A 14,582-nucleotide genomic window follows, 5' to 3' on the forward strand; every position below is an offset into this window, starting at 1 on the left:
GGAGGTGTTCCGGGCATGTCCCACTGGGAGGAGGCCCCGGGGAAGACCCAGGACACGCTGGAGGGACTATGTCTCTCGGCTGGCCTGGGAATGCCTCTGCATTTTCCCGGAGGAGCTGGAGGAAGTGTCTGGAGAGAGGGAAGTCTGGGCATCTTTGCTTAGACTGCTGCCCCCGCGACCCGGTCCCGGATAAGCGGAGGAAAATGGATGGATGGATGGATTTCTTCTGATGATTTAGTATCACACATCCATAACATTGGGGGACTTGCTAGAGACAAATCAGTGCAACAGAGGCAGAAATATCACAACTTTTTGGCCATTTAATGCAACTTATTTGACCTTCACTGTGCCATACCTCAGTTTAGAACACATTTTCTGTCACATAGTTGAAATCTCAACAAGATACCCCTGATGATGACTTAAGTGTTTGACTCAAACTTGGCAAATCCTGTCCAGATATTCATTACATACAGCACATGACTGTTGTCACAGGTTCAGTACTACCCATTACAAGTAAAGTGGCCTTCATGTCCAAAATCGGTGGAGTCTCTCTCTCATGCAAGTCTCCCAGCATTATAGAAAATGTGGTATTAATGTGCTGGTCTACCCTGAGTTTGTTGTGTAAAACATCACAGCTATACTTGGATGATTCATGCAAAAAGACAGCAAAGAGGATCACTGCAGACCCCTCACACCCAGATCACAATCTGTTCAAACTCCTCCCCTCTGGATGGCGTTACAGGTCACTGTGCACCAAGACAACCAGGCACAAGGACAGTTTCTTCCCCCAGGCCATCACTCTGATGAACACTTGACCCATGACAGTATGACTGGACAATAACCCTCAGTGCAATACCTGTAAATATACATTGTACAGATTATACAGATCCGTACAAGTTATTTTTAACTACTGTATTTTTATTCCTATTTATCTCATTTCAATGAACATTCCTTTGTCTGTCTTTACTCCCTGTTTATACTGCTTATTTTGCATTGTTTGCACTGTTTGTTGCTTGTTATACTGCTTATTTTGTTATATTACACAGCCTTATGCTGGTTTACTGTTTACTTGCCCCTTGCATGGAGATATGTACATAGACATTGAGAGCCGATGTACCAGAGTCAAATTCCTTGTGTGTCGACACACCTGGCCAATAAAGCTGATTCTGATTCAAAAAAGTAATGTAGTGCATTTAGAGCTCCCTGAATTCTCAGAGCGCAGTACTGACAAAAACAAATATTCTCAGCCTAAGTAATCCATGCTCTCTAGGTTTCTCATAATGTAGCAAAACAAAAATGACACAGACACGCCATGTTTGTAACAATAAACTATTTTTTTATATTTACATCTGTACCTAATGTGCAAGTTAATAATTTAAAGTAGTGTAAAACTCTGAAAGGAATACAAAATCATATCTTACAGTCCTAATATGGTAAGAGTTCATGAACTGGTCACATAGAAACAAAGAGGAGCAACACTGCAGTGTGTACAGGAGAGAGACAGAAGCGAACCGAGGGAGCAGTGGACATCCTTGGCCAGGACACACTTGCTTAAGGACAGCACGGTACATTATCCAAGCATCACCAGAACAAACAGCAACACAAACACTGCATTATTACAGTAGTCATGTCAAATGAAAGCACTTGGAGGCCTGGGGTTTTACAAACCCACTGATTGGTTAAAGCACTGATGATCAGAAAGGCTTGAGGTGCTCTTAGCAGCAGGTGCTTCTTTTAACGGCCTCTAGATATGGAAGAAGGACAGACAACCTCACACTGGACCGGTGACACATCTATACTGCAGGTCACCACATAATAGCATGATTGCACATTGTGTTGTGTGTGTAGGGGAGATGAGACATGTAATCACACTTCAGACAAATATGCATCAGCCTGCTCTCACTACCCTACCCACAATTCTTCTCATCTACCACATTTACCGAATAGAGTAGTTAAGAGGCAACTCAGAGAAACACACCATAAACACTGCATATTTGAGAAGCAAGTCATCCTATGCACATTGCTCAAAATTGTTATGAAAATTTGAATTGTGATTTTTTTTAAGGAAGCCAGTTCGGCAGTGCTTGTGGTCTTTCGGAGGTTGACTGTGGGCAAAAATGTGAAATGATATCCGGGACGATCTTTTTAGTTCAATTCTGATACAGGAATCCTTTGCTCCCTAGTAAGAGCAAAGGTACGCTTAGCAAATTGGGTAATTTTATATTTCATCCTAATCCAACATTATTCTCTATACTGCTTAGACGTTTTAATTTCCTGTAGCTCAAATTTGTTTACAAAAGCACTGAGACAATCCTTTACAATTTACAAGACACAGTTAACCTACAGTAGCTATATTATTGGTGCATAGACAGAAGTGAGAAAGGGTGTAGCAAAAATCACCAATTTATTGCTTTAAAGTCTAATATTAATCTCCCATTAAATTTACTTTGATTGCAAAACAACTACAAATTTTTCACAGAGATTTTGAAGAATCAAGCAGAGGTATTGCATTCAAACCGATTAAAAGAGCTAAAATGTTCCCTCCTAATGAGATGCAAATCTTTTGCACTTTGAAAAATAAAGAACTTTCCCTCACATACAGAAAGTTACATCACACAGAGATGACTTTTACTCTAAAACAAGTAAAAGACTAAATTCAGTGACAGAAAGAAAACAAAAGCACAATATCTGGCCAAAGCTGCTCACCGTTTCAAGTTCTGCTTCCCCCATCATAAAGTAAGAATCTTTACTAACAAGGGAAGGGTGACAGGAATACAAGAGCATTCTTCAACAAAATAGGAAAAGGTTTGCCATCGTGTTATTCTAAATGCAGAGTGCAGATGGTGTTGTTCCCTCAAGTCTCTAACGGCCTTGCTGACAAGTGGCTGAGGTGGTTGTGATGGCTATGCAGGCCTCTGCACTTTGCTCTCCCTGCGTTTCAGCTCCTCTCTGTAGCAGTAGGAGCAGTAGTTGTCTGTCTCTGGCCTGCCATAGAAGGAGCAATTCTCTCTCTTGCAGCGGCGCTGCTGAAAGCAGTACAAAGGGCTTACAGACCTCCGCCCTTTGGTTTTGTCTTGGTTGAGCCAGGTGTGAGATGAGTTGTCCTCATCAGCAAACTCAAGGCAGTCCTGAATGTCTCCCGCATCAAATCCATTGGTGTAGGTGTGGGACTTGTGTTCACCGGGCATGTTGTAGGACAGTGCCTCCAAGGTGTTAACAGTGCGGACCCCTGACAGGCGAGCAGGGCTATAACTCTGGGAAGAGAGTGTGCGGTTCTGCTGGGGGTAGGTGGCGCATGTCTTTAGGGTGCCCACCACAGGCTTATAGGGGTCATCTTGGAAGATGGAGGACTGCCTGTTGACATCTTGTAAGTGAATCACACTGTGCCTCTGGATGGGTGGTGTATGGCTGTAGTGGGCAGACACAGGAACGGGCCCAGGTCTCTTAGCACCAATACTGGGGGAGGAGTAAGGCGCAGGGGCTGGCACTGGTTGAGAAACATGGTGGGAGGCTGTAGGTGGGGTGAGAGGTGGGACTGGGACAAAAGCGGCTGCAGGAGTGGGGCTGTTCCTGCCCTGCATCTTGAGAGCCAGCGGGGGCTGTGAGCTGTGGTTGTAGGTGTGGGTGTGGTGGGGCAGGACGGGAGAGCAGCTCTCTGGAGGCGAGCTGTCCGATCTCTCCCTCTGGAAGACAGTCTCATGCTCAGGCTTCTTCACGGGAACCTCACTGGTGACAACAGGCTTCTTCTCAGCCTCCTTCCTCTTCTGCTCCTGCTCCTGGCTGAAGCGCTCCTGAGCATTGGTCAGGTAGTAGCTGATCATCTCCTCATGGAATTGGTGTCGATGGCTGGTGAGCAGGAGGCCTGCAAAAATGAACTTGCGCTCTCCCTGCATGGCAGCCCGCAGGATATTGAGGCTGAGCTTGACATCGGTGCTATATTTCCAGTTTTCCAGGGTCTTGTCCCCTGAGACTTTCCCTGCACTATCCTGTCTTTCGGTGGGGGAGGAGCTGAAAGGTCTGTCTCTGTCTGTAGGTGAGGGACTAGTGGCCTTCTCAGAGGAGGTGGAGCTGGCTGACTGACCTGACTCCTCCTTACTTCCCTTGGATGTCTTAGACTCCTTTTTCTTTGCTTTTTCCCCTCCATTCTCCCCACTGCGACCTGAGCCAGAGTTAGATTTATTCATTTTGCCATGCACGAGGCCACCCAGACCTCCCATGTTCTTCTTCAGTTTGATTCCCAGGGTTTTGCTGAAGCTACCTAGTTTGTTGGCTACAGAATCAGCCCGGCTCTTGTCTTTGTCCTTGCGCTGCTTGTCTTTGTCCTTCTCCTTGATGGGCTTACCGGTGTTGACGTTAGAGTTGCTGCCAACAGACTCACGGTCAGAGTCCATGGACTCAGCTAGAGACTGGACATCCTCACCTGCAGAGGCTGTGGGAGACTCAGGCTGAGCCAGGGGAGCCTGCACAGAGAGACACAAACACGTGAAGAAAACAGAATATAGCAGAAGCATCAATTTCTCCGAGACAACTTCATAACATTTTGATTAAAGGAATAATTCAACAATAATTTCTAGTTTACTAAAGGAGAGAGATTCCCCAATGATTTCCAGACACATTCACATAAATAAATAAGAAATTAATTGCCTGTATTTTTAACCTAATCATATGCACATCACAGCCTGTAAATTACTACATTCTGACAGTAAATAAAACTGACTGATTGGACTTTGTGGTTTCAGGAACATCTGCAATCAAGTAATTTCTCCAGGGTTGAATTAACCATGACAACCAAGAAACACATGCAAGAAAAGGTTACCCTTGCTTCAGATGGAATTCGGATCCATGTTACATTCATGTAGTTGTGCAGCAGGTTGAGTTTGGCCTCCAGAGACAAGATGAGACTGCAGGGGAACATGTACCCATGATTAACAACAAGCACTGGTATAAGAGAGCTGACTTTGGACAAATGTTTTTACCAAAACTTTGCTGCCTATACAGTGAGAATAAGGGTCTAGTATCATATTTTAGAATTTACTGTAATTAAATAAAATATTTAAAAAACTCTTTGAACCATTCTGGAGAAATTAAAAAGCATGAAACTTGCTGCATTTCACCGGTGACTTTGAGTAGAACCCTCACGTAAACAATGCCTGCTATGCATTAAGGGTAATATAAAGAGGTGCTATGAGGAAGTGGTTAGAGCATCACTTCTCTGTATTTCCACAGGATAAGCTAACTCCCTGACTGGCAAGAATGTGAAACCTTAAACTCTTGGTTAAACCCAGAAAGGGTGTTTCTGCTTTACTGAGGTCATTTCTTAGAACCCCTATGGATGACTGATGTGACTTACAATTAGTTTTCTCTCTGTGCTCATCTTTTTGAGACCAGAGCCCATGATCAGAGTTAAATCCCCCACGTACAGCCTTATGATAGACTAAGAGAACTGCCTTGGCCTGAGGTTTTTACTCTGCTCTCCATGTGGCTTCTTTCTTAGTCCAGGGGCTCTCTGTGCTTTGTTTACAGGCATCGACACCCTGTGATATACCATAGAGGACTTACTTGGCTAGCTTGGTATTATCATTGTCGTCCCTCCCCCATTCCCAGTCCCTGCCAGGGTCCACAGCAAAATGAAGTGCCAGCAGCTTGTGCTCCGAGTCAGTCAGAGGGATAACAGCTGGAAGAGATGAGATTATCAGAAGGTTAGTTTGGTCTAGCTTTACCACCAGAGACTACATTGCATGCCATCCGTTCTCTTACAAGGCCATCGTGGTGTCAGAGCTAAAGTGACACCATAATGACACACTAGAAGAAAGTCACATTAATTATCCCCAATGCCTGTCAGCGTGGGGTAGAATATACTGGGGGTGTATTCTATCTGCCATCCACTTTTTAGGCAGAGAAGTGACCGTGACCAGTGAGTGGCATTCATACTGACTCATCCAGACACAGAAGGGCTTCAGTCAGCTGCAGCTCTTATAACACAAACCGGTCCCTGGTTCTCTGAGCTATGGGTCTGTCTAGTCTAGTCTATTAATTGTTTTATATAAAATGGACCATTTGGTGAGACTGTTTTGAAAAGTACTTTGTTCAAGGTTAAGAACAAACTTTTAATCCTTATTTTCATGATCAGCTACTTTAACACTACAATCAACAGAGTAATTACTGAGACCCGAAACAACAATATTGCAACAACAAAATCCAAACGGAGCAGGCAACACAAGCGTTTAGATGATACGACTGGTTGCACACAACAGTTTATCCCAATTATCAAAGCCACTTTATTTTAAGTGAGTACACTTAAAATGTTGGTAACAAACCCTGAATGTACAGGAAAACTGTGCATGGACAATTATGAGAAATATGTTATGTCAAAGTTAAACTATAGCTTGTAAATTGTGATGAATGTTTACAGCTTTTTATTCATCTTTGTTTTTAATTCCAAGGACATTTAGCTAACCTGGCGTTCCCTTTAAAAGCTTGTCTTTGTACATTTAAATTTGTAAATATGGTGTAACCACTAGGAAGGATGGCCAAACATATATAAATAGGACCCAGGTTGTGATAAAATGGAACTTTATCTTACATAACAATAAGGGAAATTATATTTTATATTTGGCATGATAACATGAGTCAAGTAGTTGTACAACGGATCAGGGTGTACATGATGACTGGGTTTAGTAATGGTGCAATCAGACACAGAGGTACAGGATAAGAGCAGGAGTGCTGAAATCACTTCATTCATCCTCCACTGATATGATCTGCTCCTTATAAGCAGGAGGAGGTTTTCGACAATAATCACTGGACACAGAACATAAAACAGACACCCACCTGGGTTTCCTCTCGTGGGAGGTGTGTATACAGTGTGTGCGCTCAGTGTGGATGTGTACGTGTTTGTGTGTGAGTGCATGGCTGCCTTTCACAACAAGTGTAGGGAGGACTAGCTAGAAGCCACTGGCCCACATGACAGCTCTCCTCAGGCTACCTAGTGTGGGGGCTGCTGTCCACATGATAGCAGAGAGATGCAGGCTGCCTTCCCTGTCAGCCCCAGATGGAAGATACAGTCTCCTCCCTGCCTCATCAATTCTTCCACTGCCAAATGGCTGCTCTGCTCTGCAGGCTTCACAGACACCAGTAGCAAATGCCCCTTCTGTGTCTCAGGTGAAACTGTAGGTCAAATCCTGCTTCTCCCTTGGTGTCTGTTTTTGAGTGCCTCTGCCTTGGTGCAAGACACATGATGAAGCAGGCGAGGTATCATCCTGGCAGCACATGCATTGTGATGATACCTTAAAGTCTTGAAATAGAATTGGCACAGCCCCACCCACACTAGCACATTTAACACTGATAACATGATCATTTATTTGTATTTGACAGCATTAGTCACTAAGCAAACAAATTCCATCAGCTGAGGAAAAATATCACTAACAGCAGTGCTGACAAACTAGGCCTGTCCAGAAATCTGTCCTAAAACTACAGGTAGATGTTATACCATCTATCTAATAAAAGGCCAGATTAAAGTCAAACAGTCATGAGAGCACTGGCATGGCAGCACTGAAAACTGGGAGCAAAAACCCCCCCAAACAAACAGATGTTTTCTCTTAGAGGTCATAATCACAAACACACACACACACAGACAGAAGACAGTGAACCAGCTCCCACTCAGGTCATGCAGCAGGCAGCGGAGGTCTGTGAGTGGCGTCCTGGCTCCCACACCGCAGCTGCCCTCCTTTCTCCCCATTCAAAAGTGCTGTGTGCACTGTTGTTCCCACTTGGGCCCAGTCCAGATTCAGAGATTCAACACTGCCAATTGAGCTCTGAGGGACTAAAGTGTGCCGTAATGTATTTACTATCCCTGCTGGCAGCCTTGTTTTGTTGTCCTTGAATGACCGATTCCCATAGCTTATGCATGATGACATCATAGTCCTCCGTGGTATGTGTTGTCGTGGTGGTGCTGCTGCTGCTGTGTACTCAGCATATAGCTGCTAACCTGCCTCACCTTGCTCAGTTTGCATCTATGATTTATGAAGAGAGAAGGGGGAGGAAACCTTGATGTAATGTGAGGAAACAGCTGATGGAAATGAGGTAGATACCGCTTAAAGCTTTTATTCATATGATTTGACTGGACATTATAATCTTACTCTATCTTTTTAGTTTGTGCAAAATGGTTGACTCAAGTATATCAAATCTTGTGTGGTGAGAACAGAATGAGAGTGGGTTCTCCCTCCTCTTTTAATCCATTCTGAGGACAAAGTCACCCATTACAGGCTTAGATTCACAGCAGGAACACTGAGCCAATGATTTCTTCTGCTTTGTGATTCAAGAACAATTTGTACTATCTGGAAAATGCACAAATTTGAATTCCTGACTTTGGTCACTGCACAGCTGCAGATTTAAAGAGCCCAGTTGACCAGAGTAAACAGCAGTCATGCATATAAACAAGCCGACAAGCTTTTCTGCCCCAGTCTTTAACAGCGGAACCACTGTGGTAACACTTAAATATATGCATAAATCCACAACAAATAAGGTTTTAATTCTGGTTGCCATATTGATTTAATTATGCCGACTACATACAGACATTGAATTACAAATAATTACGCCGACTACATGTTGAATCGCACACTGAGTGTCTTTGATAGACAAAGAGGTGAAACCTGGTCAGAGGTGGAGGGTCACACTGCACTGTGTGTAGGTGGTCTTTGTGTAAAAGACAGCCATTTACTTCATTCAAAAGGGTGTTAGAGGGTTGATGAAGGGATGCCAAAGAAAACTTGGAAGTGTTTTGGTATCGGGACTAGGGCTTGAAATAGCTCTAGCTCCAGTTTTCCAGAGGGCCAGTTCCACTCACACATCTTTCAACCACAGGAGCACAAACAAGCTGATAAAAGACACCGCCAGAGGCGTCTACTGACGAGCTAGTCATTATCACACAGCAGGTGAGCAGCAGTGGGCTGATAAAAAAAATATAATATACCCATGTGCACAGGACTCAGGGTTCACCTGACTGCCTTACCCAGGAAAACCAACTGACAGCTATTTAGGGATGCGAAAAAATAAAAAAATAAAAGAAAGTTTTGATCCTTAGCAATAACCTCTAACTTCAGCCACCCCTGCCTTGTTGTTCTTTTCACCATCCACCATCAATATAGCCCCAGCAGCCAAACAAGCAGGACATAAAAGGGGCAGTAACGTGATGTGTCAGTGCGATTTAGGATCCCTGAGTGGGAGGGACTATGCTATAATCTTCCATACAGAGGAGCTAAAGAAAGAGCCAGTATTCTAACCCAGCCTCTGGCACCTGAACACACACAGTACCAACAGCCCCTTGGTTGCTCTTTGCTGTGCTGAGGGAAACTGAGAGCAACCATCTACCTGAGACGTCCACACAGTAGCCTGACTGTCAAGAGAAAGGGTTGGTTTGTTGGGGCCCCTGCAGACCGGGACCCTGCCCATGTGTGATGAGGGCTTAGAGGCCTGCTGGGGCTCCTCTCCTCTAATTAGTACAGGTCAACCTGTCTGTCTGGCATCTGTTCAGAGATACAAGCCATCATGGTAACATTATACTTGTCTTGTAATTCAGTAATGATAAAAACGTTCATCCAGCTCCAATTATGTCAACCAAAAATAGACAACTAGACCTCTTCCATACATAAAATGCAGAAAAGCATAACCAGTGCATTCAGGTTTGTCATTACTGTGCAGTACAATTAATCACATGACACATAAATGCACCAAGCTAAGCACAAAAGTGTTTTCATAACATCCTGGAGAAAGACTGCAGACAAAACATATGCTGATCCTATCTGAGGACGCAGTGTACCAGTGTAGTCATGCAACTACACTGGGTTCTTTGGACATATGCACCATCTGGTGGACGAAAAGAAAACCCCTCAGCTGCACTACAACACCCAAATACAAGTAGGGGCACTGAATATTTCCGTGCTGTGAAGGAGGGTGGCTTTGATGTGCTGCTAGTATTAAAGGGAATGACTACAGGGCAGAAATGGCAGGTTAGTAATCATGTCTGTCTGCTATTCAGTGGTCGTACCCTGACTTAATAACTAGGTTGGTGTTTATAGGCTGAGAACAGGACTTTACGTACACAGGAAAACACAAAGGAGAGTGAAGGGGAAGGAGGAAGACAGCTTGCATAAGTGTATCTGTATTTGAGGGTAGGAAAAACAGGCCGAGAGACGGACTTGGCCGTTTGCCCACACAAATGACAAGTGAGTTCCACACACTGAGTCAGATACAGAAGAGTGCCGTGACTACCTAAGACTGGTTGTCAAGGAGATCTACTCTATTTATCAACTGAAGGAACTTCATGTGAGGATTGCTCTGACCTCGAGAGAATAAGCAGTGCATCCGGAGCGGGAACACTGGCATCTGAACGGGCAAAACAAGACCAAAACAAGAGTCACTCAACACAACAGAAAATCAACCCTCTGTTGCCACAATGTAGCACAATCAATATGCTCAGGATAGCACCATACCGCACATTCCTGGGAAAGAAGCAAATGCAAAAGCAGCATACCTATCCTGCTGTGGCAAACTAAATTCAAGCAACGGTGACTTCTAAAAAAGAATTGTAGACACAACACTGTACGACAACATCCAGGCTTAAATGATTTGGTCAGTGCTCAGCAAGTCAGGAGTCTGCTGACCAGTCTCCCTCCATGTTGGCCGCTCCCTCATTCCTACTGCCAGCTGGCCTGTTTTAAAAATTGATCACAGGTAAATAGACTGCCGTCTCATACATTATTCACATGTAGTAGGACAGGAAGACTACACGCCCTTGTTCTCGCAGTCTAAGTTAAAAGCAAAGACTGCTTAACCATGGCAAGATCCAGCAGGTGAAACACTTTTTCAAGGAGGTCAAGAAAAGGCTTCCATCCCAGATTTCAACCTTTATGTACCACCGTGTTTTTCTGTCAGGATTTTGAGTATCTAAGTGATTTTGTGATGTATGGCTGCTTACCTTGCTCTCGCTGCTGGTCTCTCTGCTCCATTGACACCAGTGCGGAGAAATGAGCCTGATCATAGGCCAGGACCAGAGGGGAGCAGTGACAGCGGCTTGGAGGCACCTCCAGGGGCAGATAGAGCCCTCCAAATGGGATGGGAGCAAAGGCTGGAATTCAGTTAGGACACAGTTTATAGTGTCAGTTGACTGCTTGCCCTACTGCATTGCTGACAGTAGTGGCAGGATGCAGCTAACATACCTTCTCCTCCTGAGTCTCTGAGCATTGTGTCAGCCACCACTACAATGGGCCTCCGTAATACATGGGCCAGTACAAACACATGGAACTCCTCCAGACTCTCATACACTGGATCCTCAGAGTTATCCACCCTGAAAAAAACATTAAAAAATAACACACCTCACGCTGTGGGATCACGGGATACCATGACAACTTCCTGAACTGGTACTGACAGATATGAAAACAGCTGTAACCAAAATAGTGAACATATGTGCCTGTGTAATCTCATCTGACCCAATAGAATCTATTTTGCCCTCTGTCTACATTTAACAGACAGGGCGACAATGTACAATGATCCATCTGTCCATGAATGAAAGAGAGTGGGAGAGAGAGAGCTCTCAGGCATGCAACCTCCAGGGAACCAGGCGATGTGCAACAATTAAGTTGTCAGCCACACAAACAGCCAAGCTGCCAGATTCACTCTAATAAAGAGCCTCTTAATATGTGAATCCCACTCATCCTATTTAGGGTCTCATCTCACACTAGGACCATCAAACATCCCTAACCTGATTATTGTATTACCGTCAAACTCAGTGAGAGGTTAAAACTACCAGACTAAATGAGTAAATTATGCTCTTTAATTGGGTACTTTCAGTGGCAGAGGGCTTCATGCTGGACGAGTCAACGACAGGAAAACGGTGAATTCATGTAAAGACACTGTGATGTGGAAACAACATTGTTTGTTAAAAGGTTTGCACGTTTAACTCAATTTGTAAGTGCAGACTCCAGAACCTGCTTAAACTCCATCTCATATAATTAAATGACGTGTCAATCTAGGGCAGGAGTGTTACGAAGTATTTTTTGTTCTGCTAGCTATATGTTTTTCTCCAACAACGGCTGCTATACCTAACAAGTACATGAGAAAGTGCAAATATTTATTTCAGTGAAAATGGAAACAGAGAAAACCACAAGGTTTCTGTGCGTAAGAGGAGGAAACCACATTTAGTTTCCAACCTGCCTCTGTAGCCTGAGAGCAACCCATTCTTACACTTGTTTAGGCAACCGGAGGTGGGAGGGTTTTATCACATCACCTACAGCAGCTGAAAGTAACCCACAGCTCAGGGGAGACTGTTACACAAGAAATAAACAATACTGATGGCAGCCAGTGGATGGCGAAGTGAGCTTCAACAATGTTGTTAAATCAACGAAGCAGTCTGAAAGAGCAACAGTCCGAACGGGAACAATGAGTTTCCCTGACAAACCCAGCTTAGTGAGAAGGTCATTTTTAGACTGTGTATCACTGCACAAGGCATTGATGCACAACAGGACCACTGTAATGTATGATGTGGGATGAAAGCTGCACAACTCGCACTGTTTTCCATTTTACACAAAAAAGGAGTTTAATATGTGTTGTGTCTTGGGAATCTAGAGGGTGTATATATGCAGACTGCAGGGTATGTGAATTGAACAGTGTACCCTCCAGTGGTGTTTCCGTTTTTGCTGAGGTGAGTGCGAGGCTCACTGGACGCCAACTTCAGCAGCTCGTTCCACTCTCTCTCCCACTCCTCCTCAGTGTACACCAGCCCTGACTGCACAAACATATACATAAAAATGGAAACTCTGATAAGCACGGTGCTGGTGCTCACCCACACAATCTCTATTACTATTCATTTTCACTATTCCCATTTGCAAGCTTATCTCCTGAAGCTCTATGCATTAAACACATGTGGGCCTTTTTGGTCAGGTTTATGCTGCTAATTGATCATTAGACTGAAGAGATAAGAAATATTACTTATAAAAAAAAGGTCCCTGCTCAGACCCAAATCAGGACGCCGGTCTTAGATGGGATGCGTCTTAGATCACTGGGCCACCATGATTCCCCAGGCATTTTTAAAACATGAGCATCCGGACTACTTCTGTGCATGAGCTATCTTTGGAAACACAGTTTTTCTAATAGATCGGCAAATACTTTAATCCACGAGCATCAAGAGAAATGAGAGGAAGTGCAGAGGATTTGACAGTATTAGTAGCACTACTGCTAAAAGCACGCTTGGTATCATAAAAAGGCTATTTTCCTCACAGCAAAAATCCAAATGTGCAGCTCAGCAAGGAAGCAAAAATCACTGTTTAGTAACAGAGGTTACGAGTAGTTCATCCCTTCACTCGCTCATATGAATTTATTAATGTGTCATTAGTCAAAGAAGATGTGATTTAGGAGGTACAGTGTGCTAAGATGGACACTCTCCCAACCTCCTTGTTCTGTTGGGTTTGCTGCCACCTCCACCTCCTCTTCAGAGCGTCTCTCTCTGCTCCGCTCTTCATCATGGTGTACAGGGATTTCCTCAGCATCAGGTCTCTGTCATGGAAGCCCCACATCCCTGACCAGTGCAGACACACAGTGCTGTTACGGCATGTTAATACAACACCGCCATCGCATATAGTTCACAAAAACAAGCAGATGAATTTCTTAACAGCACTAAGCAATGCTGATAAATCATTCGGAAATTAGCTAAGCTCTTTAAATAGCTTTCATCAGTCATCAAAGGGCCTCAGCTTTCTGACTGTCAGTACAGATTTAAGCCTCTGCTGCTCCTGCAGACCTCACACTGGGGAGCCAACCATTTCCTTCAGCACAGACCTGAATATGCTGTCTTACCCTAAACCCTGCAAACTCTGCAGATGACATTTTGCTGCAACGTATTGGTCAGTTATGTCCCTTCCTATCTCCGTTTCTGTCTCCCTCCTCTGGATTCAGCAGCTGTGACGCAGCTACTAGACAACTGTGACACTGACTCGTGCAGTTTCTCCATGCCAAGCTGGATGATTTAAGTTCAAGAAATGATAATAGAAATTATGGTTATACTGTATATTAAATATACTGCAGCGTACACCAGTAGCTCACCTAAAGAAGCAGCATGCAGAAGGCAGTTCCCATCCCCTGTGGTGGCCAGAGGAAGCAGCTTCTTACAGCTGGTGCACATGGTGGACCACCAGTTTAGGCGACCTGCACACACATAAAAAAATATGTGTATGAATTCTGTACAAAACTGACAAACAGAAGGACGTATAAACGCCGTTTTCCGAATTTACTCAAAGTCAAACAAACAAACAAAATGATAACATTTCCATGTCAAATGATTTTACACAGTTCAGTGTCTCATTTGGGATTTTGGGCCCACAGAAACATTGATTTGTAACCCAGCCAATCATCTCCATGAGGACAAGAATATAATCTACAAAACAAACAAATAAAACAACAACAAAAAACAAAACAAACAAACAAACGTATAGACTTAAAAAAGAATTACTTAGACGTTTTCAGATGTACAGGTGAACCTTAATGTTCAACCTAATGTCTCTCAGTACAGGCACTAATAATCTCCGTCGAGAACA

General features: G+C 43.9%; 1 protein-coding gene across 2 annotated transcripts in view; it reads right to left on the bottom strand.

Moving 5' to 3' along the window:
- Positions 1-1,353: 1,353 nt before the first annotated feature.
- Positions 1,354-14,582, bottom strand: part of otud7a (OTU deubiquitinase 7A) — a 31,782-nt gene continuing 18,553 nt past the window's right edge. For both annotated transcript variants that reach the window (XM_020619342.1, XM_020619343.1), the window contains 8 exons: positions 14,092-14,193; positions 13,440-13,567; positions 12,666-12,778; positions 11,214-11,341; positions 10,973-11,122; positions 5,560-5,674; positions 4,817-4,901; positions 1,354-4,460 (listed from right to left, as the gene is read on the bottom strand). In XM_020619342.1, the coding sequence (XP_020474998.1) occupies positions 2,904-4,460; positions 4,817-4,901; positions 5,560-5,674; positions 10,973-11,122; positions 11,214-11,341; positions 12,666-12,778; positions 13,440-13,567; positions 14,092-14,193 (2,378 nt within the window). In that variant the 3' untranslated portion in view covers positions 1,354-2,903. The remainder of the gene's footprint in view (positions 4,461-4,816; positions 4,902-5,559; positions 5,675-10,972; positions 11,123-11,213; positions 11,342-12,665; positions 12,779-13,439; positions 13,568-14,091; positions 14,194-14,582) is intronic.

This window comes from Monopterus albus, unplaced genomic scaffold, assembly GCF_001952655.1.
Source record: "Monopterus albus unplaced genomic scaffold, M_albus_1.0 scaffold218.1, whole genome shotgun sequence".
Classification (NCBI taxonomy): Eukaryota; Metazoa; Chordata; class Actinopteri; order Synbranchiformes; family Synbranchidae; genus Monopterus; species Monopterus albus.